We start from the raw sequence: 22186 nt of genomic DNA, 5'->3' as shown, positions 1-22186 counted from the left end.
AACCCCGCCCCCTTTGAGGCAGTATTCATGAATCATCAAACACAGCAGGGCCGAGGATTTTTTAATACTTTGTTTTTTGTAATATTTTGATGAATGTCTTAAGCACAGCAGTGCTATGGTTGCTGTAAATATGTCTGTTGCAGTTTTGCTTTTTGTATCACCGCTCCAGCTTAGGGTCTCTATCTACCACACTGAATGGGAGAAGGAGAAGGAGGGCAGCTGTGTGTGTCCTGCTGTCATCTCTGTGTTACATTCACCTCCTAGTTCAATCTAAATATTTCACTACATTTTGTAAAATTGACATTTCCATGTAGAAGATTCCACCCATAGAAAGCATTTGTGATATTAAATGAGTAATTCTTCAGGATGTCATGTTGAGGCATGTGTAGGAGGGGTTTAATGCGTCCTTGCATTATGAGACATGAGAAACAATGGGACTGACCATTAACCAGATTTGACCTCAGGACATTGTGAGCACATTTGCACCTTAACAAACCACTTAACAAGCAATGATTAAGCTTCCTGTCACCTTCTTTCATCTCTGTGTTTCGAGTTCCCCCATCAAGACAATCTCCCCACAATGTTAATACCATTACTAAACCTTACCAGCTCTTTCCTGGTCTTATGCATGTTGGGTGAGCAGCATCTGACTGCTTTGGATCACGCTGGTGTTGTCGAGAAACGGAACATTATAGTTCATTTGGTTTTCTTTTTCTATGTCACAGATGATACCTCACAATTCCATTCAACATTCCAACATGCTTTAATGTAGAGATGTGAAGGATCTATTTCAATGGTGACAGACAGGTGAAACCATCCCCCCGTTCCCCTGCGGCGATTTAATAACATCCACCCAAAGTGAGTGGAAGGATGTCTTAGAGTCAAAATATACTTCTGTCCATTTTTAACATGGAGCCTTTCTTCTCTTGCCATGTACCAAGGGATTCTGACAAAAATCTCAACAGTTGCTTCTTCACAAGACAATTCCTGTCCTGCCCACCTCTGTGTGCAGCACTTTCATGCTAATAAACAATAGACAATGAAATGTTTAAAACAGAATTTGTTGATAATGACATTACATGATTTGCTTTGGGTGTTCAGATTGAATTTTAATGATGAGCAACATTTCACTGTGTGTCTGCTGTTTTATTAAACCTGTTAAACAATGAAATATAGTCACTGAAATTATCTAACAAACATTGATTAATCATCTGCTTTTGGTCTGGAGCTATGTCGATCTCAAAATCATCAGAACCTGGTACAGCGATCCAGTAGTTCAATAGTGAAGCAATATAGGAGATCTTGACTTAGTACTCTGATGGATTCTGATACCAAAATGTCCCCCTTTGAAAACAAATTGAGTAATGTATAGATAGAAAAAGTTGCCAGATAACTTGTCTTGTCTTCTCAGCTATGATGATCAAATAGGAAAACAGGGTTGTTCAGTTTTTGACATAGTCCTCTTCATGCCCAGAACCTTCCTGCTGCCCATATTGATGTGAAGCTGTCCAAAGTAAAGGACTGTTAACCTTAAATCTTTGGTTTTAAGCCCTTGGCGGTCCTGTCCTGCACATGTTGTCAACCAGTTATGCATTGCACACAGCAGCCATCCAGACCTCTCAGCATGGAGCATCTGATAGTCAGAGATACAGTGCAGATAATTCAATTATATCGTATTTTTACAGCATATGCATGTTGCTTCTGGGTGAAACGACCCTGATCAGCACTTTGGCTCTTTGATACTTCATGCCACTGTCCCAAAGGTCCTCAGCACTGAGGAGTTACTGCTGCGATGGTTTTGATAAACACAATCCAAACCTGATCAAAGTTCTCTAATATCCACAATTTTAGCATATGTTAGTTTTATTATAACATAATTAAGCCAATAATCAAATGTGACCTTTTCTGATTGGTCTTTATGTGCCAGCACTAGTTTATTTTTTAAATATTTATTTACTAGGAGGAGGACCCACCTGAGAGAGCATTTTGATGTGGTGTGACCCAGAGCATTTGATTATACAGGATATTATATAGTTGTTAATATATTGATTAGAAGTGTTGTTGTATAATCGGTGACTGTACTGTGAGTGTTGTCTTGTATATAAAGTAGCAGTGTGATGCTACAGAGGTGCCTGGTTCACCGACCATCCCTGTTACATTTTTGCAGTAAAACCAACTATAAATCACAAACCTGCGTCCAGGGTCTCATTTCTGTTCTTAAACTTGCACATGTAAATGTACACAAACAATTTCTAATAAATGTATTACTAAATAAATATACTAGCCACTGAATTAATGTGTGATGGAAAAATCCCATTTCTGTACTTTCAAGATGCATGTGACTTTGCTGTGACTATGTTGTGACCTCTGATGTCTGTATTTTTGTACAACATGTATTGCTGACTGCTCACCATTGTCTTATACCATCTCTAAGTTTGTCAGCATAATAATTGTGTCATTGTAACCCGTTTGTAACTCCATTGTACATTGGTGATAGGTGGTGACCTCCTCCTCTGTTCAGAGACAGTTTCTATATCTTGACATAGGTCTTCTCTTTTAAACCATCTGTCTTCCCTGTGGTGGATGTGTACAATGTAAGCCATCCCATATTTTCTTAATTGATGTTACTGGCTGCTGTTATAAATGTGCATGTGTGTGTGTCTCCTTTGTGTAATGCGGTTACAAATTTGCTGATAAGTTGCGTAATAGTTGCCTAAACAGAAGTGATTCCTATTTGTCCATCCAGAAGGTGACACACAGTTAATCATGTTAATATGCTTCCCAAAAAAATTGATAATACAAACAGTGAATTGCAAATGTGGCATATTTAAATGATTGTCCACTAAAAGGAAATGAAGGCATTCTCAAGCAGTACAATGTCTTCCAACAAAGTTCTTTATCTATACATATTCTCCAACATAAATTAAAGAATTCAAACAGTTCACAATGTGTCAACAAAAGTTTCACATCAAATCAATGTATTTAATTTTAATTCCTATTTTACCTGTCAATCCCGGTGTGACCTACATTGAGTTTTTACACACTAGGAAAGAAAACTTAACTCGTCAGTGCTCTCTTGTGCAGAATCATTCATGAACCAAACTCAGTGAATTTGTGGATCCCAATCTTCTCCTTGACCCTGGTCCCCTTCAGTAGTTCAGGCTGTAGCTCAGGCGTGGCTGACTGGCAGCTGTGTCAGTGAATGTGATATGAGCGGTTGCAGTAAAAGAGAGTCTGGTGTTTGGACTGAGGAAGAAATAAAACATCAATCAATCACCAACTATAACTAACAGGATATGAATAAATATATCTCAACACAGAATATTGATTAGACACTTGGTCGCAAATTGACAAGTCAACAACAATATTCATTTGTTAATTGAATGAAGTAAATATTGCTTGTCTATTTATATGGGAGCACACTAAAACAATAGGCGTAATCCTTATACACAAGACGGATAAAAACATTACAAATGGTTAAGATTTCCACTAAAAAGAAAATTATAAAGTATTTATATATACACACACACACTTGATTATGTTTTAAAGGGAGGGACGGGAGACATTGAAACTCTCCTTCACAGAAAGCTGAACGGTTGTCGATTTGTCCCCAACCAATAACTATATTATTATTTACATGTCTACTTTTAAACATTTATGCAGACATAACTTTATTCAACCTATGAACTTCAGAAACAACGTATATTAAATAAGAAACAGACTCTTATGGACTAACTCCAACCATTTATTAAAGGTGTATGTGGTCATTATTAGTGATGTGTGTGCTCATCTTACCATCCATATAAGTCAACGTAGTGAGTAAGGGTGTGTCTGGGGAGATGTAGGTTGTGTACTGCAGGTCCTCCATTAAAGGTGTTGGCATCTGACCAGAGGGAACGGCTGTCACCATTGTTGAGGAAGCAGGATTTGGGCTGATGTGTTTCTTTTGACGAGCTCGGCAGTTCTGAAACCAAACCTGAATGGATATCAATCAATCAAAAGTATTATCAATCCAATACACGTTTCCATTGATTATATAACAAAGGCCAACATTACAAAGAAGATATTTCAGGTAACAGATTTCAGTTGGTTGTGCATGGCTAAATGTTAATAGCCACTAGGGGGAGCTAGGCTAGAACATCAGGAGTTGCTTTAGTTTACACTTTCACAGCACAAATGAACTTCCTCAGGGTTTTTATATGACTAAATGAGACCACTACCTCCAACGTGTGTCATGTGGTTGTTTTGGTCCAATGCCATTGCTGTATTCAGCTCAAATGAATCATACTAAATTGGAAACCTGGATTCAACCAGACACTAAGGTGTGAAAACCAAAAAACGGTCAGCCTCTGTCTTTCCAAGCCTATGGAGATGAACGCTACAGCAGCAGTTTACCTGAATAACTCTGCGGGTGAGGCCCGTCCGCTCTGAGAGTTTTTGCAGAGTTTGGGCGTCGGGGTTGTTATCTTTAGAAAACTGGCTTTGCATAACCTGGAGATGTGGGGGGAGACAGAGTCAACACTTGTGTGATAACGTTCTGATGTAGATGAGAGAGAGAGATCTGTCATACCTGTAACTGGTCCACAGTGAAGCTGGTCCTGGCCCTCTTGGCAGGTTTGGCTATTGTGGTGGAACCAACTTTGTCTTCTTCTGCTTCTTCCTCAAATTTTCCTTTCTCTTTCAGACAACATACAGGACATATAACAAACAGACACACAGCATTAGTTGTGTCTCCATTCCCTACCTGTAATTCTTGTATCGTGTTATGTTTGCCTTAATAATTCAAAACGACTTCCAGGTCATCATTGCAGCCTGTAGCATTTGTCCTCGGCGCCATCCTGTTTACTTACGATTTTCTTTCGCCTGTTTGATATTCTCCATCATGATGTCATAGTGTGGCCGGCAGAAGACCCTGTTCTCCAGCAGCCCACACTCCTCCCCAGTGGCCAGCTGGCGCTTGCAGGAGGCGCAGGAGAAGCAGGCCAGGTGGAAGGTGCTGCCTCGTGCCCGACGCACCCAGTCACTGGAATGAATATTGCGGCCACAGCGAGCACAGCGGGTCCCGTATCTCCTAAACCAAGGAGAAGAAGAGGAGGGAAACTGTTGTGAGGAGGAATAATCAACAAGTTGAATCATTGTGGAGATATGAATTAAGCATCAGTGAAGATCTATGGAGCCTGAGAGTGGCAATGGAGAATAACAGAATGAGCTCAGCAGCACTTTCCTCAGGAGACGCTCTGATCTGAGACGACGGTCATCCGTACCTGAAGTAATCCAGTTTGCAGAAAACATGCGTGTCTTTGATGTAGCAGCTGACGTGTCGGCCCAGTGACGTCTGACAAACGCTGCACGAGAGGCAACGCACGTGCCAGCACAAGCTGTTTACCTGATGTCAGGACAGAGGAGATTTGTGAGTCATATTAGATTTGCGAGATTTTGTTGATTATCTGGCATTGTAATCTTTAGTGTGAACTGCAAAACATCTTTAATCTCATGTTATAGTCCAGGATTGCACATTTTACTGAGTTTAAAGGGTAAAGGGTTCAAAGTGACAGTGTGTGATGTTTCAGCAGGTAGAAGCATGCATCATCTCCTTCAGACCTTGAGGAGGTATCTGTCTAGTATCTCCTGGCCGCAGGAGGAGCACAGAGGTTTCCCTTGCATGGAGACAACAGCAGGGATAGAGGAGGAGGAGGAACAGACAGAGGAAGGAGAACAGGAGTCATCCTCAAAAATGTCCTCAGCAGAGGAGCCCTGCAGAAACACACAGCAGGAGTCTCGACACAACAAGGTTTTAAACATGTTTTTACAGAGAATAGACATTTTCTCCAAGGTGTTCCTGTGTTATCTGAAGTCTTTGTTTTTACTTTACTTGACATTCTCTCCTTTTGTTTAGTGACGGGTAGTTGCATATGAATAAACTTAATAGTTAATGTATATTCACTTTATATGAATACATTAAATATGCATTCATATAAACAGCATGCTCTCTGCTCAAACATTCCTATATATCGATTTGAATCATTTCACAAATAAAAGCTCGTTTTGCAATTAACTCGGTAAATGAATGAAAACGTTATCGCCCAAAATAAGAACTAATATCATTATCCAAGTGTCTCCAATGGCGACGTGTATTTTGTTTGTTAAAGTGAAAAAAACGCCGGCTTTAAGCAGTTTTGGATTATTTGGTGCTCGTCAACGCGCGCGGGGCTCCGTGTTTCCGCTTCATTTCCTTCATTAACGTGAGACACCGGGTCACCTACTGTGTCAGACACACTCTGCTGCAGCGGCGACGTGTAAACGGTCTCGATGCGTCTGCGGTGTGCGGCTGACATGCTGAGTCCATATGAGCCGAGACACGGAGCTCACAGGGTCCAGAGGGGGCCGCGGGACCGGCCTGTCATGTTCCCATGACAACCAATCAGGACACCCCAAACCAAGCACAGGCATATCTGCGAGTATGTTTTGTTTTTTCATATCGTAGTTCGTCACGGGGCACTGGTCTGACTCTGCTCCACTTTGGCCTTAAACGTTTCCCTGTTCACGCTCACACCTGTCAGTCATTGCGAGTGATGAGCTGAGCCGCGCACGTGCACATGATTACTGAACACACCTTGCTGATTATGAGACACCTGGATAGAAAGATGCTCCTCTAGACCTCTGCAGTCCTTCATCCAGATCTGGATGGATGTAAGGTTTAAACAAACTAAATAACTTGTACTTCTTGTTTAGATTACTTATTAAACCCGAAACAAGACCAGGAAACATCCATTTTATCCAGTATTGCAGAAAGACGCAAACTGGATTGACACCAAAATGATGGTTCAGAACTTTTCCAGCAATCCTGCTCACAAACGAACAACAAATGAATCTGGATCACATTTATATCATCATTATGTCCCGACCCATTCACAACATAACAGTCATCATCATTTTAGTTCAAACAAAAACACATTCACTTTCAGATCTTCAAGTTCTAGCCAAGGTAAATGTCTTCTATATAGTTTTGATATAGGACCATCTATAGTAGTAAGTGTATTATAATGTTTTCTGTTTTTCCGTACATTTTTGTCCAGCCAGACTCTATATTTAATTTAAGTTATTATTATTATTATTATTATTATTATTAAGTTAAGTTTAATTTAAGTGTGGAATGTTTATTAAAAAAATATGAATGAGCTTTCGATCCATGAATGCCTTGTTATAGTGATATATGATAAAGTACTCACCGTGCTGTGTGTAAGAGAGTGAAACATTCAGCCCTCTGCATCCCAGGCCAGATGTGTGTGTATGTGCGTGTGTTAAATCCACACACAGCTGGATTCTGCCTATCTGTCCAATGGTGGCGTATACTACAGTTCTTCTTCAGTCACAGTTTTGCTTGAACTCACTTTATGTGACTGGCAGGTCTCATGGATGCAGCCCCTCCCACTCATGGCATGGCCCCTCCCAGAAATAAACACTAAATAGGAAAACAAAGGGTGTGTGTTTGTCTGTGTGTGTGTGTGTGGTATCCAAAGCAGTACCTAGGAAGTGAAACAGATTAGGAGACTTGGGAGACAGTGTCAAAACAAAACAGACACACAGGTCACCACAGAGTGACCTGTGTTAGAGTGGTAGTGCTCCTGCTGCTCCTAGTAGTAGGAGTCTAGGGTCTCACACACACACACACACACACACACACACACACACACACACACGATTTTCAATACTACTGTATACGTGTTTTTGGTATTGCGTGATGTTTTGGTTAAGGAGGGAAACCAAGCCCACTGACAAACACCAGACCCACTCACGAAGCTGAACGTCATTAACAACTTGCTTCTGTGTCCTTCAAAGAGCAGAAAGGACACTTATCCTCTTTGTCATCAAATAGGATTTAATCACGTGTTTCTATTCAGGCATGACCTAAATGTTGTACTATTAAATCAATGGATTCAGCAGCAGTGGTCATCGGTTGGTCAGAATAAGAGCAGAGTTAACGTTTGACTGGGATTTACATTTTAGCTTTGGTCTCATAGCATTTCTCACATCATACTAGCTTAGTTATAGTAGTTTGAATTTGTCTTTTTCATTTTCCAACCTCTCCATTTTAGAATAAAAATTGTAACCATACTTTTTGTTACATTTCAAAACAGTTCCCATAGAGTGAAATTAAGTAAGTGAACTGAAGAACATTTTTGAGTCTTTCTTTCTTTCTTCAATTGTAGATTCTGCACATTTGATCCTATTTCCCCTTCTTCCCTTTGCCTCCCTTTCACTTCTCTCGCCTCCTCCCTCTATCTCTCCCTCCATCTCTCTGTTCTCTTTGACGTGTCTCAGTGTTTCCCGTCCTTTGTGAACCTCTACTTTCTGTCACATCTTGTTGTCCTCTTTGTATCCTGTTTTATTCCAGGGCCCACCCCCTTGCACCAAAGAGTCACGCTATTGGAGGAAATGGTTGAATGGTGGCTGTTGAGTGACAGGTTATTCTGGGCTGGTTTTGGAGGTAAACAAAGCGAGGTAATGGAGGTAAATGTGCGATTGCTAACACACTCATGTCATGTGAGATGCCAATTCTTTCTGGTTTGGATGTTGCCGCAATGTGAAAGCATAAGTGGACTGGGGACAAAATCAAAACTTTTCTGAATCTCTTGAGAAAGACCACAATATCAAAAGGAAAAGCAGATGGGAGAATGCTGCTGTTCCCACCCCCAAGTATTCTTATTAAAGACAGTGTCATGATGATGATATTACAATGAGCACACACTTAAGATAGTCCACATGAAGGAAAACAAAGAAGAGCCTGACAGAAAGGAAACAAACATAAAAACACTCAGGAACTCAGACGCCACAACATTCACACAGCCCATCCTGGCCACTGGGAGTCAGATTACACAACACATTTAACATGTAACCAGCCTTTTATCTGCAACATAAACCAGAAGACTGAGGTTTAGCAATATGTCCTTTGTATAGGGAACAACATGTATTATATTTAAATATTTAAACATAGTATTTTGGACTGGCTCCTACTCTTAAAGTATTTGATTGTATACTTGAATTCTTACATTGGTACTCGAGTAAAAAAACATTATTTGGATTATTTTATGTGGACAAAGTAGATGGCTGCATGGACTGAAAACTGGAATGCCTGATCATTATTGTTTATCAAACTGTTTTGGTGTCTGACACTCGTCCAGAAAAAAACGACTTAATTCGTTCAAACATGGAGTCAGCGTTGCTAGTATTTTATTGTTTTGCTGAAATAACTCAAATGTCATCCACTTCAGCATTACATGTGTATTGCAAAAATGATAGTACAGTCGAAACAGCATTTACTGTGATAAATATCTTAGGAATGGAAATGATTCCAAATGCAACAGCAATGGACATGCACTAAGTGGAATGGATCTAAGGGAACAGGAAGTCTTCAAGTGTCTAACAGACCAAGGTTGTGTGTGTGTGTGTTTTTCTATGAATACTGGTAGTAGGGTCGTTCATCCGGTCTGAAGCCATAGGCAGTGGCTGGTCGTCCGGCTGATGAACTGGTCTGGTCAAACATGTCACTGCCATCTCTGAAAAGTCAGTGACAGTAAATTAAAAGAAACTTTTACTACATTGGAAACAAGCTTAATATCATGAAACTGAAAACTGATCACTTGTAACATAAGGTAGCTATTGTTTCTGGTATTAACTTACCCTGCACGGAGCAAATCTCCATTCTGAGGCTGCAGGTCACTGAAGAAATCTGGGCTGATGGAACCATCTGCTGGAGTTATACCATCTACACACACACAGATTTACAAAGATCAATAGTGCACACTCTTCAACATCAAGCCACATCACAAAGTTTTCAGTGTTGCATACACGATTTTGTTCAGCAAACTTATAGGGCAACTGATGGTAAATCAAAATACAAGAAAAGAATCACATGTTAAGCTTCTCATTTTTGTAGTGTCTCTTTCTTTCTCATGCTCTGTGTTAATATCTCTGTCGGTGTGTTTGTGCATGTATATACCTGCGCTGTAGAAGAGATCAGTCCTGTCATTGTCGTTATCATACAGATATGGCTCGGCCTCGTCAGCTTGGTGACTCTCCACCATCTCCAACCACTGGTTGTTATGGAAACGGAACTTCTCTGACTGAATCTTCCGACCCCACTCCTCATCGTACTCCTGCACAAGGAAGGAAAGCAAAAAAAAAGGTAATAAATGTCCGCACATCTGGCAATGAAGCCCATCTGTTTGGCCTCCACGATAACAACTGCATAAAATGCACAGGCTCGGAAAAACCGGAATGGACACTCATGGTCTGTCGCTACCTGCTGTAGCAGTTGTATCAACAAGAGTGTATGTGTAGAAACTATTACGCATGTGGGAAATGTCACAGCTGGCAAAAAAGTGTAGTATGCGCATAAGTGACTGTGCAGTCCATACACTCATATCTGTACAGGTATAATAAGTATATCCGTTTACTGTACCCATACTGTAAATGTGTGAATTCTGTGTTTTACTTACAGCGATAATATCAAGGGTGTTGTCGCACACCTTCCTGATCTCAGCATTTTTGTCATGCATCAGATCTATCAGGTAGGCTGGAGCCTCTTAAAGGAAGGTTAAGGAAGCAGCAAATAAGATGGAAAAGTACCTCACCCTTTAAGCAATCTAAAGGTATCAGTATCCTGTGATCAATCAATCCACATCGCCAAGCTAGGGGCTGGGCTTTACAAATAAAGTTGACTTGATTTGACCTGCTCGGCTGTGGGCGTGTTGAATCAATTACATATTTAATTGTGGGAAGGATACGGGTGTCTTTGATGATGACATCTCGTGTGGCTTGGTGAAAAACCATCTGATAGAAGACGTAGACAATTTGACAGACAAACTCATCGTCCTCCTGTTTGGCTAGATTAAGAAAACAGACACACCATGTTAGTGAGATCCCATTTTACTATAACTCAGCATGTCTACAGTTATTAGTGTATTCATATGGAAATCTCACAGGCATGCATCCAGAACAATAGACCCGTCTTACCATTAAGTAGCTCTATAAGGGAAAGAATGATGCCAGATTTAGCCAACATGGCAGCGCAGGCATCGTCCATGGAAACGGTTCCAATCATTATCACCACTTCCAGAATGAGGTCATCTTCTGCAGAGCCTGACACACACAAACAACACTTTTTGATCATGTATTTTCTCATTATAATAGGCTACATTCAGTGCAGCAGTCTTACTAAGTCTTACCTGGCTTGAGTCTATCTTTCAGGTACGGTACCAGGTTGTACTCTTTCAGCACCAATTCCCAGTCCAGGTCAGGGATGGTGAGGTTGGCCAGCGTTCCCAGACATTCCAGAACCCACTCCTCCTCCTCCTCCGCTCTGATCTCAGCTGCCAGGTCGCCCACGTAATCCTGACAAATAAAGAAGCATGAATTTGTTGTGATTACCCATGTAAACGTGAGTTAAAGACCTATACAGCACAACTCTGAATGAGCTTAGCTGTCTGTGGAGTTCTTTAGATTACAGAGTACCGTTTACATACTTAAATTTGGAATTTGTCACATATACTTGCATTTGCTGCACTTACTATGAAGAGGGGTTTGGTTGGTCCGTCGTGTTGTGAAATGTTTCTTATCATCTTCATCAGAAGGCTGTCTTTCATCTTCAGAGCTCTTTTCATTAACATCTTTAACCCAGTACCTACAGACAGAAAGACACACAAACTTGGATTGACTTGTATGCATGGACACAATGACCTCACTTACATACTGACTTCAATTCTGTTTAAGGCATCTACACTTAGAAGAGTAACCTGAATACATGCAGATTCAGATTCATTCCCTACCTTATGCATGCACACAACCACGAGCACACACACACCGTACCTTCACACATGAGCTGTGCATTCCGCTTGTTGGCAGCCAGGTTAATGCAGATGGAGATGAGCTCAGCCTCGATTTCTTCCTCTCCGTAATCATACAGCAGTTTCATAAGCTAGGCGCACACACACACACCACACACATGCACAATTTCACCTCTTTCACTTAAGGAATGTCAAGAAATGATTCAGCTTTATATTCTTTTACTTTGCTTTAAGTTATTTTGCTGGCTCTTACCTGAGGTATGCAATCAGTATAAACAAACATCCCCTTGAAACGGTCGTCAATGCTCATGTGATACAGGATACGCAAGGTAATCTGATGGTTGCTCTCGTCACCTGAATGAGAAACATTAGATTCAGTCCATTTCACTTTAATTATACTTGTATACTGAATCACAAATAAAGACTTTGAGCTTTACACTTTTACCAAGTAGAGCAGTCAGTTTGGGCAACAGTCCGACTTCCACCATCTTGGCTCTGAGTCCGGAGTCAAAGGAGAGGTTAAGCAGCAAGCGCAGTGTCAAATTCAACAGGTCCTCATGGTCACAGGGGATGAGACGAGCCAGCCGCTCCACAGTGTCTACTTCAGCCTGTCAATCACACAACAACCAGATGAGTGGCAATTTTCTCTCTCTCTCCCTGCTACACCCTACACTCCATTAGCTACGTTACTAAAGGTGTATAGCCAATCAAAATGTGTGAGACAGCAGTGTTTCATCGGCTTGTGTCAGTCACCATGTCATTCTTGTTCTCGAGGAAGATGGAGAGTTTTTTGAGGAAGGAAACCACCAGCACCAGCAGCTCTTCATCGTCGCGTTCAAGAACTTTGACTAGCAAACCAACAATATTCTTATTCCTCATCTTCAGCTCAGTCCTAGTGTCCTCAGCCAGGTTTAACAGGAGGTAGAGAGACACTGGCACAAAGAGAGGATGGGGAAAGGGAAAAGAAGAGTTAAAGGCTTGAAATTACTATATTTACAGTTTCTGATCTCTGAAACAGGAGACGTTCTGAAGATAGAAAGTCCGGCTTACCTCTGAGAAGCTGCTCCTGCTTGCCTAGAAGGCATTGGTACTTCCTCTGAGCTTTCTCCTGTTCTCTCCTTAGAGAGCCGTTCTCGGGGGCTGACTCATGTATTGCAAGACAGTTAAGGAACTTATCCGTCTTAACTTAACATACTGTAAATGAGGCAACAAACCATTTGAGAGGTTGAGGAGGGGGGTGAAGTAGACAATGGACAAAGGATATAAGCCTTATTCTTCTTGCCTAGCTCTTCACGCCATACGTCGTATCTCTTCAGTTCATGTTCCACCACACTCATACACAGAGCCCCAATCTTATAGTGACTCACCACACCATGGAACTGGGAGAAACTGTAGGAGAGGGAAGCATGGAGTAAGAGATTCGCATTGAAGTCATACAGATGGGTGAAACTATGGTGTGTGAAGGTGAGGTAGTGTGTGTTCTCTCTGTGTGTTTCTGTTACCTGGAGAAGCAGAAGAAGATGTAAATGATAATGGTAGCCAGCTCCACACTCTGTTTCCAGTCCTCCTTCAAAACCCTCGCTAGAGCACTTAGAGCCGCTTCTAAATACACACACACACGCATATTTTGAGACAACTGGTCCTGCTGCCTGCCATGCTACAAGCAGAATGAAATGATATGAAAGGGTACCGTTGTGCAGCAGCTCCTCCAGGTTATCAGGGTTGCGAGCCAGTTGCAGAATGAGAGCTGATCCTCTGATCTTCTCTGGGATGCCTTCATACAGCAGCTCAATATACTCATCCATTCTGGTGATATTAGCTTCCTCGTTCAACTAAACAGGCAGAGGCAGACAGATTGTCATACTAGGAAAACAAACACACTCCAGTTCAGTAAAAAAAATCACGATAATGTAATCATAACATAAAGCAGAATAAAGTGTGTGTGTGTGTGGTTACCTCCATGCCTTCAAATGGTGTCAGCTCTCTGGGTTCAACAACCCGTTTCTCCTTCTTCTCCACTGGTTTCACACAAAAAGACAAATGCACAGTGATAAAATGAATCATGTAGCAAGCAAGGAGTTTAAGTATATAGAGCACATTTCATATACAAGGTCATTCAAAGTGCTTTACAAAGGAGAAAAGCAGATAAACACATCCAAAGTGCTATGCCAAGACATCATAATAATGGTGGTGATGTGACTGACCTTTTCCCTGCACTGAGGACTTCCTGTTCTGGAGATAGTAGAGGAGCTGCTCCACCTGGGGCAAGCGGGATGAAGGGATGAGCTTACACTCCTCCACCACCTTCCTGGCCAATGCTGCCACATCTGTTGTAGGAGAAAGACTTTTCACACGAATTCTGGAGAGAGGAAGAGAGAGAGGGGGGGGGGGGGGGCAGACAAGGATCATTACATAGTAGAGGTCAAACAAATACTAAAAGAAGAGCGACGCAACACTTCAAGGAAAGAAGGATTAAGATTATTGTTCAAGTGAAAAGGCTTGCTGACATTTTTTGTCCCTCCTTGCGTTCCCCCAGCATGTGGCCTCCGCTCTCTCCAAGGATAGCTGCTTCCACTTCATAGTGAACCACCAGGGCGCTCTCAGTGGGATGGACATCCAGACTGCCGGCCGTCACTTTGCTGTGGGCGACAGGTCAAGAAGAGGATTTATTATTATTATTTATTGGGTAATCATGCAGACACGTCATCTGAAATTTGTCTTGCATGCCCCGCTTTACATATCATGCCAGCCATGGAGCCCGTGGAACAGTTTTGGGGTTTCAGTGCCTTGCTCAAGAGCACCTCGGCAGTGCCCTGGCAGTGCCCTGGAAGCAAACTAGCAACTCTCCAGCTGCCTCCACATTCCACTTTCTTGGTCCATACGGGGACTCGAACCGGCCTCCGGTTCCCGGTCCCCTATGGACTGGGTGAACACGGCCCTGCCCTCTACTGGGTGTTTCCTTTCCCACAAACCAACAGGCTGCCTCGGGTTTGTTGCTGCTCTGATACCCTGACTACCCACACGAAGCTCTGTGGCGCGGGGGCGGTCAGACGCCTCCCGTGAAATCAAATGCACCACCATCAAAACATTGTTTCAGGTGGAGGCCGCATTGAAGGGTCCTTATCAAGTGGACAAGCCTGCAATGTGTGCAACCTTCACTGCGAAGAAGCTCAACCCCGACACCTAGCTCGTTTAGCTAACAGCACAGTAGGGAGCGAGAGTAATGCTAACCCCCGTTCAAAACAATGCCAATTAAATAAATGTTATCTTGCTGTTATCGTTAGAGATTCATTTATGTGGGAAAACTCGGGTAGTTTAATATTTATGCACAATATCACAACATCTACCCCACCGAATCAGAGGTGCATGTTAGCGTGTTGTTAACATGTTATAGAGATTTGTAACGCTTGTTGTTTGAGCCGTACGGTTGCTAAGCTAAATGACGTCACCTCCATCTTACCGTTTGCGGTACCGCGCGTCATCCTGCATCTTGTTCCTCTTTGTTTAGGAATTCAGGCGAGCAGCAGATGTGAGTCCGGTCCGGTTCAGATCCCAGCTGAGACCGCTACGCCCTCCTGTCACTGCAGCTGGATGATGATGGGCACAGTCTGAACATTAGGGATCCTCTTCTTCTTCGCTCAAAGTCTTCTTCGTTTTTGTTTTGCATTGGCGCCACCATGTGTCTTCTTACGGTCACACAGTAGTTCTTTGCCTTTATTCATGAATTGTTGGGTGAAATGTTTTTTTTTATAGAAAAATCTATTGAGTAAATTTGACAATCTTCCTGACTTCATTTACAGAAATCGTGGCCTGAATATGTCATATGTCATTGCATGTGATATCGGGCTATACAAATAAGATTGCCTTGACTTGACTTTGGAGAATGCATTTATTGGAGAGCTCTTATTCTCACATCCTTGTTCTAGTTGGTATTAGGAGACGACACATGTCTTACTACTACATTCATTAAAAACACACAGAAATACAGTTTGTCTGTGGCACTTGTCTGTATATGATCATCTACAAATGGATGCAATCCCCAACCCAACCCAGCCCGTCTCTCTCTCTCTCTCTCTCTCTCTCTCTCTCTGTTACCTGGACCCGCTGTATGGTGATGAATAATAGCTGCCCAGTTCCATTGCTCTCTCTCTCTCTCTGTTATATCTCACTCATTAAATTCATTCACTCCTCTCATCCTCCAAAACTTTCATCTTCATCTCTCTGCTCTCTTTGATTGTATCACTTCCTGCTGCTATCCCCTTTGCTCATATCCTCTCTCTTCCAATTTCTGTTCTCTTGTCTTTTCCCTCCTATTCCACCTCCCCTCCATCTTCCTCCTCATCATCAGCAAATGCTGCAATATCCCTCTCAGGTAAGAGGCCATATTCGTTGAGAAATGCTTCCACATCTGGAGCAAAGAACTCTTCATTGAAGTGTTTTGTGACTGCAAGGAAATTCCCCAGTAACTCCCCAGCCTTGTACACAAGCAGAGCAGGAAGTACCTGAAGAGGAAGATCATGTTGAACATCAAAACATGAAGAAAAACTCTGATTAATAGATGGCCTCAGTCCAAACCTGAGTTAACCTGAGTTGATCCAAAAAGGTTTGGGGGCTGATCAATACATTTGACCTTAATAATATCAATAGTGTTGTTGTGTTATTAACCTCGGAGGTGAAACGCTCAGAAGCACCTGTAGCCACAGCATCAATGCGACAGAACTTCACCGATGAATACTCTGTTGCCAGACAGTCCAAACATGAGTTCAACTCTTCGCAGCCTTAAAAAAGAGGAGACCATGTCAGGGTTAAGTGTTCAGTATTAGTAAAAAGCAATAACACAGATCTATGAGCAGTACAAAACCCTGCAGCCTAAAACACTGACCTTTGACCCCATGTTGGTAGACGTGGACTACTAGCAGGGTCAGCCGATGTTCATGCTCTATCGCTTCCACAAATGTTTCTCCACTCTGAAGCTCATAGACACCTTCAAACTTTGGACCGAAGCTGAGGCGCTTGTGCATTTCCTGCATGCACTGTTTTCTGTAATGTTTCAAGCTGCATTCATCCTCGTCTTGTATCAGTTCATACTCCTGACCGCTCATCTAGAGACGAGGAAGAGGTGAAAGGTCAAACATGATGTTACTCTTTGTGTGTTTGTGTTTTGTGCATGTTTGCCTTCCTGTGTGTGATATCTTTGTGTGTATGCACCACCAGTCTCTGTGAGCAAATGTTCATCCACCTTTCTGTTGTGTGTCTGCTTATCACACTCTCGAGGAGTGGACATTTGCCTCAGCAGTACTCTACTGCTTTGAGGGTCAGACGAATCCACAGTGTCCATTTTAAACCTTCGCCAGTCATTAATTACTCCTTTAGGACCTGCACACAAACACACACACATGGTGAGAAGTGTCCACCAAAACATAAACATGCACATTCTTTATATACGCTGCACTGGCTTCCAGTGAAATAGAATTCAGAATCCTCCTGCTCACCTTTAAAGTTCTTAATGCTCAGGCTCTATCTTACCTTAAAGAGCTCATAGTACCATATTACCCCCCTAGAAAGCTGCACTTCCAGAATGCAGGCTTACTTGTGGTTCCTAGTAAAAGTTCCTCCAAAAGTGGAACAGGAGGAAGAGCCCTCCATTATCAGGCTCCTGTCTTGTGGAACCACCTTGAACCAGCCCCTAGTTATGCTGCTATAGGTCTAGACTGCAGGGGAACTTCCCATGATGCACTGAGCTCCTCTCTCCTCCCCCCTCTCTATCTATGCATAATGTGTTACTGTAGCTCACAACATACAAACTGTTACCTGTGTAATTAGTAGGTGGTTCATCTTCTTTCTCGGCAGACATTCTGAGGGTGCAATACAAAGAAAGAAATATATTGCTTTATCAGGCATCTCTTTTCCTTGCCAAACCATGTGTATATGTACATGCGTAGATGAAGCCAATTGTCATTGCCACTTACTGTGAGCCAGGATGAAGATGAATTATAAGATTATGCTGGGATTATCAGAAATCTGACATGTATACTTTACTCGGACATCTTGTTAGAAGTGTTCCTGTGTCAGTGACTGCCGTTGTTGCTACGGTAACTAATAGTCTGTATTTAGATTTTTCAAAACAAACTTTTATTTTGTGTTTGTTGTCATGTTAAATTCTACAGCAGTGTTATTCAGTAAATATACTGCAAATATTTGCTGACAATCAAAGTAATTGTGCGATAACCGTGTGTATGATTAGATTATAAAATGATATATTAAAGCTGGCTAAAAACTAATGAAGGATAAAAGCAAAGTAAGCAAATGTATAGTATGGCATTACCTTTTATTTGGACATTTAAGATTAAATGCTTTAAAACAAATCAAATGTCTGTTTATTCAAATTAACCACATTGAGTGTAGGGTAGTTTGATTAAGTGATGAAGTAAATAGAAGCTTAAGTTAGAGGCTTTGGGTATCATGTGAAATAGATGCTCAGTGAATAAAAAATAGTAAATAAAAAGAATTTAGAAATACCAATAAATACAGAGAATACAGAAAGAACCCACTGACAAAGCAGGAGAAGTCATACTGTCCTATCATGTAGGAAGTCTTACCTTTGATGCTGAGTGAGACCGGTGCTTGTGGGTGGTGTTGGTTGGCTGGTTGGTCAGTTTTCAATGTTTCAGCGTCTATTTCTTACCTTCTTTCTACCTCTCTTACCTATTCTTTGAGACTGTGTATTTATGGAGCAGTGGGTGTGTGCACATTAAGAACTGAAAGGTGAGTTGCGGATATTAGCGGACAGACAAGAGGAGGGAATTAGATTTATCTTGGGTGTCATCTAATGCCACCACTGTAATATGATGACGTCTAAGATGATTAATGTAATTCTTTTCTGTGTTATGCATGGCTGACAGCAAACTAGGCCCAAGGAGTAACATTTCAATCATTGCTCTATAATAAATCTATAATTTTAGATAGGGGTTTAAGAAAGAATATGTGAACTGTGAGTTCACAGAAAATGAGAGTACGAGTATGTTTACCCATTTTGTGGTTTTACAGTCAACCTTTATAACAAACGGTGCCATTGCGATGCTGTCAATACTGATCGACATTTTCGATTAAAGCCGGTTTCAGTCTCATTTTTAACTTTTGATATCCAAACCATAGAACATTTATCAGTTTGTTATATGGGGAGCGTGGTGACTGTGAATTTACGTCGGCTAAGGCAGTAATAATTGCTTTGTTTTCTCGTGTGTTTCTACCCGGACAGAATAACAAACAGGACTGTCGTTTCCGGAAGTACGGCATGCACACATGGCCGCTGAATGAGATTGTTGTTTCCATTAGCCCTTCATACTGGACGTTTTGTTGTGCGTTGGACTATGTTTAGACTGTGTGAACGAGGAAGTGAAAGTTATTGACAATGAGTAGCGTGCCGGTGAAAAGACTCTACACGGAGCTGCCGGTGTGGATTGTTGAGGATCATAATGATGTGAGTCAGATTTGTGCGTGTTTGTTATTGTCATTGTCATTCCACTATAGCGAGTCAGAGGTCTTATAATCTGTCTCACTCTGTTTCTTCTAGGTGGTTTATCATATTTATCGTGCCATTGCATCACGACACCTCCCACTGAAGAACATTAAAATGGTTCATTTGGACTCCCATCCTGATTTGCTCATCCCCGTCAACATGGCTGCTGACACCGTCTTTGATAAGGACAAACTATTAAGGTATGCTGCCTTTCAAAGATTAGACTATTACAACTTTTAATATCAGTTAGTTAGTAAATGCAATGTGTTGTTTTTCCAGTGAGCTGAGTATCGAGAACTGGATCATCCCAATGGTGTATGCTGGCCACCTGTCCTGTGTGGCGTGGCTGCATCCATACTGGGCCCAGCAGATCAAAGAAGGAGAGCACCAGATCAGCGTAGGAAGAGACTCATCCACCTCTACCATCAGGTATGATACAAGGCCAAACTACATGAAAGGCAGACAATTCAAAGACAACACTTTTTTCCTTCATCTCTCTGTCTCTCTCTCTCTGTCTCTCTCTCTTGCTCTCTGTCTGGCTTCATGTCCTGATGTGCAGGATGACTAGCACAGACGACTATTTCCTCAGTGATGGCCTGTATGTTCCTGAAGCACAGCTGGAGAACAGCAAACCTCTCAAACTGAATGTGGTCAAAGTCAACCCGGTCAAATCGAGCTCCAGCTTCTTCACAGGCATGTACTCTGACTGAAGGAGGCCATGGGACGCAGATACAGTTGGATAACTTAAACATTTAACCAGATAGGCGGCAGGAGATATACAAATGTTTTGGCTTTGTCATATGTGGATTCTCTTCTGTCTGATATTCCAGAGAAGCATCCGAAGCAGGACACGGGGAGTCACAGCATGAAGAGGCCCCGTACAGAGTGTGGCACAGGTGAATCCAGCCACACTCAGTCCCTCTCAAGTAGAAGTGACACACTCCAACCTGCAGAGGGCAGTAGCAACAGCAACAGCAAGAACACAGCCCAGCAGGAGGACCGGCCCAGGGAGGGGACAGGCCTGGAGGATGACGACAAAGATGCTGGTGATGAAGGATCAACGGGTTATGTGGTGAAGAGCATCCTATCGTTCTTAAGCGAGACGGATCCATACATCCTGGACATAGATCTGGATTTCTTTTCCTGTAAGAATCCCCTCAAGGAGCAGTACACTCAGGTAAGGGAGGATTATATGCTCTTCTTTCACTTCTTTGGAAGCTTTGAACTTTTTTGCTGGATGTAGTTATTTGAAATGTTCAGTCATACACAGAGTCCAGTCAAAGCTCTAACACCATCATGAAGCATGTGTTCTTGATTGGAGCTCATGCCTTTGTTGCCTGTGTTCAGGAAGAATATGGGATCCTTCAGGAGCTGTATAGCTTCAACAGACCCGGCCCCGACGCTGATGAGGTGAGAACACCCACACACACACACACACACACAGCCCATCCTGGCCTCAACAACAGCAGCATTTAACAAACTAGCCTTTAATCCAGCAGAATCTTCTTCTGTGTTAAAGTTTAAGCATTGTTGTGTCCAGGAGGCGCTGAGCGATTGTGTGGATCAACGCGTGCGTCAATTAGAGGATTTGGAAGGAGCTTTTGCTGACATGCTGGAGGACGATGGAGAAGAGACCATCACACGTTGGGCCGGTAATCCTGGGTAAAGACGCCATCATTTTATATCCCAGCATAAAAAACAAATGTGGAGTTTTCACGATTATTGGTTCATGTGAGTTACAAGGTTATGTTATGTGGCGTGAATGTGCTCGGTCATAACCACTCGGTAAGATTAAAAGTGTCAAATAGTGAGTGAGTGCATGAGAGAGATCAAAGGAGAGTACCTCATGTTTCTTCATGTGTTTTCAGAATGGCCTCATTACCCCGACTTCTCTCCAGTCTGAAGTCCAGAAATCCGTGTCCAGACTATGAGATGGTAATAGTTACATTCATATTCTAACACACACCTCACTGTTACCGTTGCCTATGAACAAGTCAAAGTGTTATTGAGCAGGACACTGAGCCACTAAGTGCTCCTGACAAATCCCTTAGTGCCCATCAGCATCTGACTGCTCCTTCAAATGTTCAGTACAGCTCTATGTTGTATGAGATGAGATGCATGTGTTTGTTTCAAAATGACTCAGCTCTCTTTGGATCCTCTTCCTCTCCCTACTCTTCCTCCCTCGCAGGTCCATCAGACTGGTTTGACCTGTGACTACATGGAGCTGCCTCACCACATCAGCAACGACGACGAGGTGGACACACACATGTCAGCTGTACATCTCTTTTTAAAGGCTCTGCCCAAACCAACATTTGTTACTCTATCCAGGTAAATAATCCTCCAAACAGTCAAATGTCTTCAAAAGCAAAGTGTCAGTCACTTGGAAAAAGAGCCCTCAACCTTTACATGTGTTTTTCAGGTCCAGTCTGGATGAGTACTGCCCGCCAGAGCAGGTAGATTCAATCCAGAGCAAAATTCTTTCTGTGCTGGAGAGCCTGTATGGAGCTTTAGACATACACAAGGACTACAATAACACTAACACAGGCTCTCCAGACCTTCAGCCACAGGCTTCATGACGCACACACACACACAGTACACGTTTTGAGATTGTCATGAATGTAGTATGCGATGGTTACTATGAAATAGTTTGTTTACACAGCACATTGGAATCATGTAACCAGAATGAGACTGAAATCGGCCTACATCAATGTTTGTGTGTAAACAGAAACATTACTGAGAACAACTTTCTGGTGAAGATGAAGCAATAAATCATGTAAATATTCCATCAACAGTGTTGTACTATAAATTCTGTCCATGTACT

At 42.2% G+C, this 22186-nt stretch overlaps 4 protein-coding genes across 4 annotated transcripts; 1 reads left to right on the top strand and 3 right to left on the bottom strand.

Moving 5' to 3' along the window:
• Positions 1–1930: 1930 nt before the first annotated feature.
• LOC143010019 (LIM/homeobox protein Lhx8-like) lies at positions 1931–7346 on the bottom strand. The gene is made up of 8 exons (XM_076162127.1): positions 7230–7346; positions 5602–5754; positions 5265–5386; positions 4851–5071; positions 4571–4677; positions 4396–4491; positions 3796–3976; positions 1931–3246 (listed from the first exon to the last, which is right to left on the bottom strand). The coding sequence occupies exons 1-8, from the start codon at positions 7254–7256 to the stop codon at positions 3170–3172; spliced, it is 984 nt and encodes a 327-aa protein (XP_076018242.1). The 5' UTR covers positions 7257–7346; the 3' UTR covers positions 1931–3169.
• A 1866-nt stretch (positions 7347–9212) lies between these two features.
• kifap3a (kinesin-associated protein 3a) lies at positions 9213–15487 on the bottom strand. Its single transcript, XM_076162123.1, has 20 exons — positions 15307–15487; positions 14354–14485; positions 14051–14205; positions 13803–13864; positions 13537–13678; positions 13349–13448; positions 13102–13235; positions 12897–12986; positions 12600–12778; positions 12292–12454; positions 12100–12200; positions 11869–11977; positions 11571–11683; positions 11229–11394; positions 11017–11142; positions 10788–10886; positions 10500–10585; positions 10001–10157; positions 9682–9766; positions 9213–9557 (listed from the first exon to the last, which is right to left on the bottom strand). The coding sequence occupies exons 1-20, from the start codon at positions 15333–15335 to the stop codon at positions 9455–9457; spliced, it is 2331 nt and encodes a 776-aa protein (XP_076018238.1). The 5' UTR covers positions 15336–15487; the 3' UTR covers positions 9213–9454.
• A 669-nt stretch (positions 15488–16156) lies between these two features.
• Positions 16157–17893, bottom strand: LOC143010000 (phosducin-like). The gene is made up of 6 exons (XM_076162108.1): positions 17886–17893; positions 17658–17701; positions 17086–17222; positions 16729–16948; positions 16512–16624; positions 16157–16348 (listed from the first exon to the last, which is right to left on the bottom strand). Exons 1-6 carry the CDS (start codon positions 17891–17893, stop codon positions 16157–16159), a joined length of 714 nt encoding a protein of 237 aa, XP_076018223.1.
• Positions 17894–19125: 1232 nt separating this feature from the next.
• cunh5orf22 (chromosome unknown C5orf22 homolog) lies at positions 19126–22148 on the top strand. The gene is made up of 10 exons (XM_076162390.1): positions 19126–19326; positions 19420–19565; positions 19645–19794; positions 19925–20058; positions 20196–20542; positions 20713–20775; positions 20906–21027; positions 21234–21300; positions 21554–21693; positions 21785–22148. Exons 1-10 carry the CDS (start codon positions 19258–19260, stop codon positions 21939–21941), a joined length of 1395 nt encoding a protein of 464 aa, XP_076018505.1. The 5' UTR covers positions 19126–19257; the 3' UTR covers positions 21942–22148.
• Positions 22149–22186: the final 38 nt, after the last annotated feature.

This window comes from Genypterus blacodes, unplaced genomic scaffold (genome assembly GCF_046128005.1).
Source record: "Genypterus blacodes isolate CSIRO-AG114 ecotype Tasmania unplaced genomic scaffold, CSIRO-AGI_Gbla_v1 ptg000120l_1, whole genome shotgun sequence".
Lineage (NCBI taxonomy): Eukaryota > Metazoa > Chordata > Actinopteri > Ophidiiformes > Ophidiidae > Genypterus > Genypterus blacodes.
Note: the sequence above shows the minus strand (reverse complement) of the source record. Positions and strands in the feature narration are given on the sequence as shown.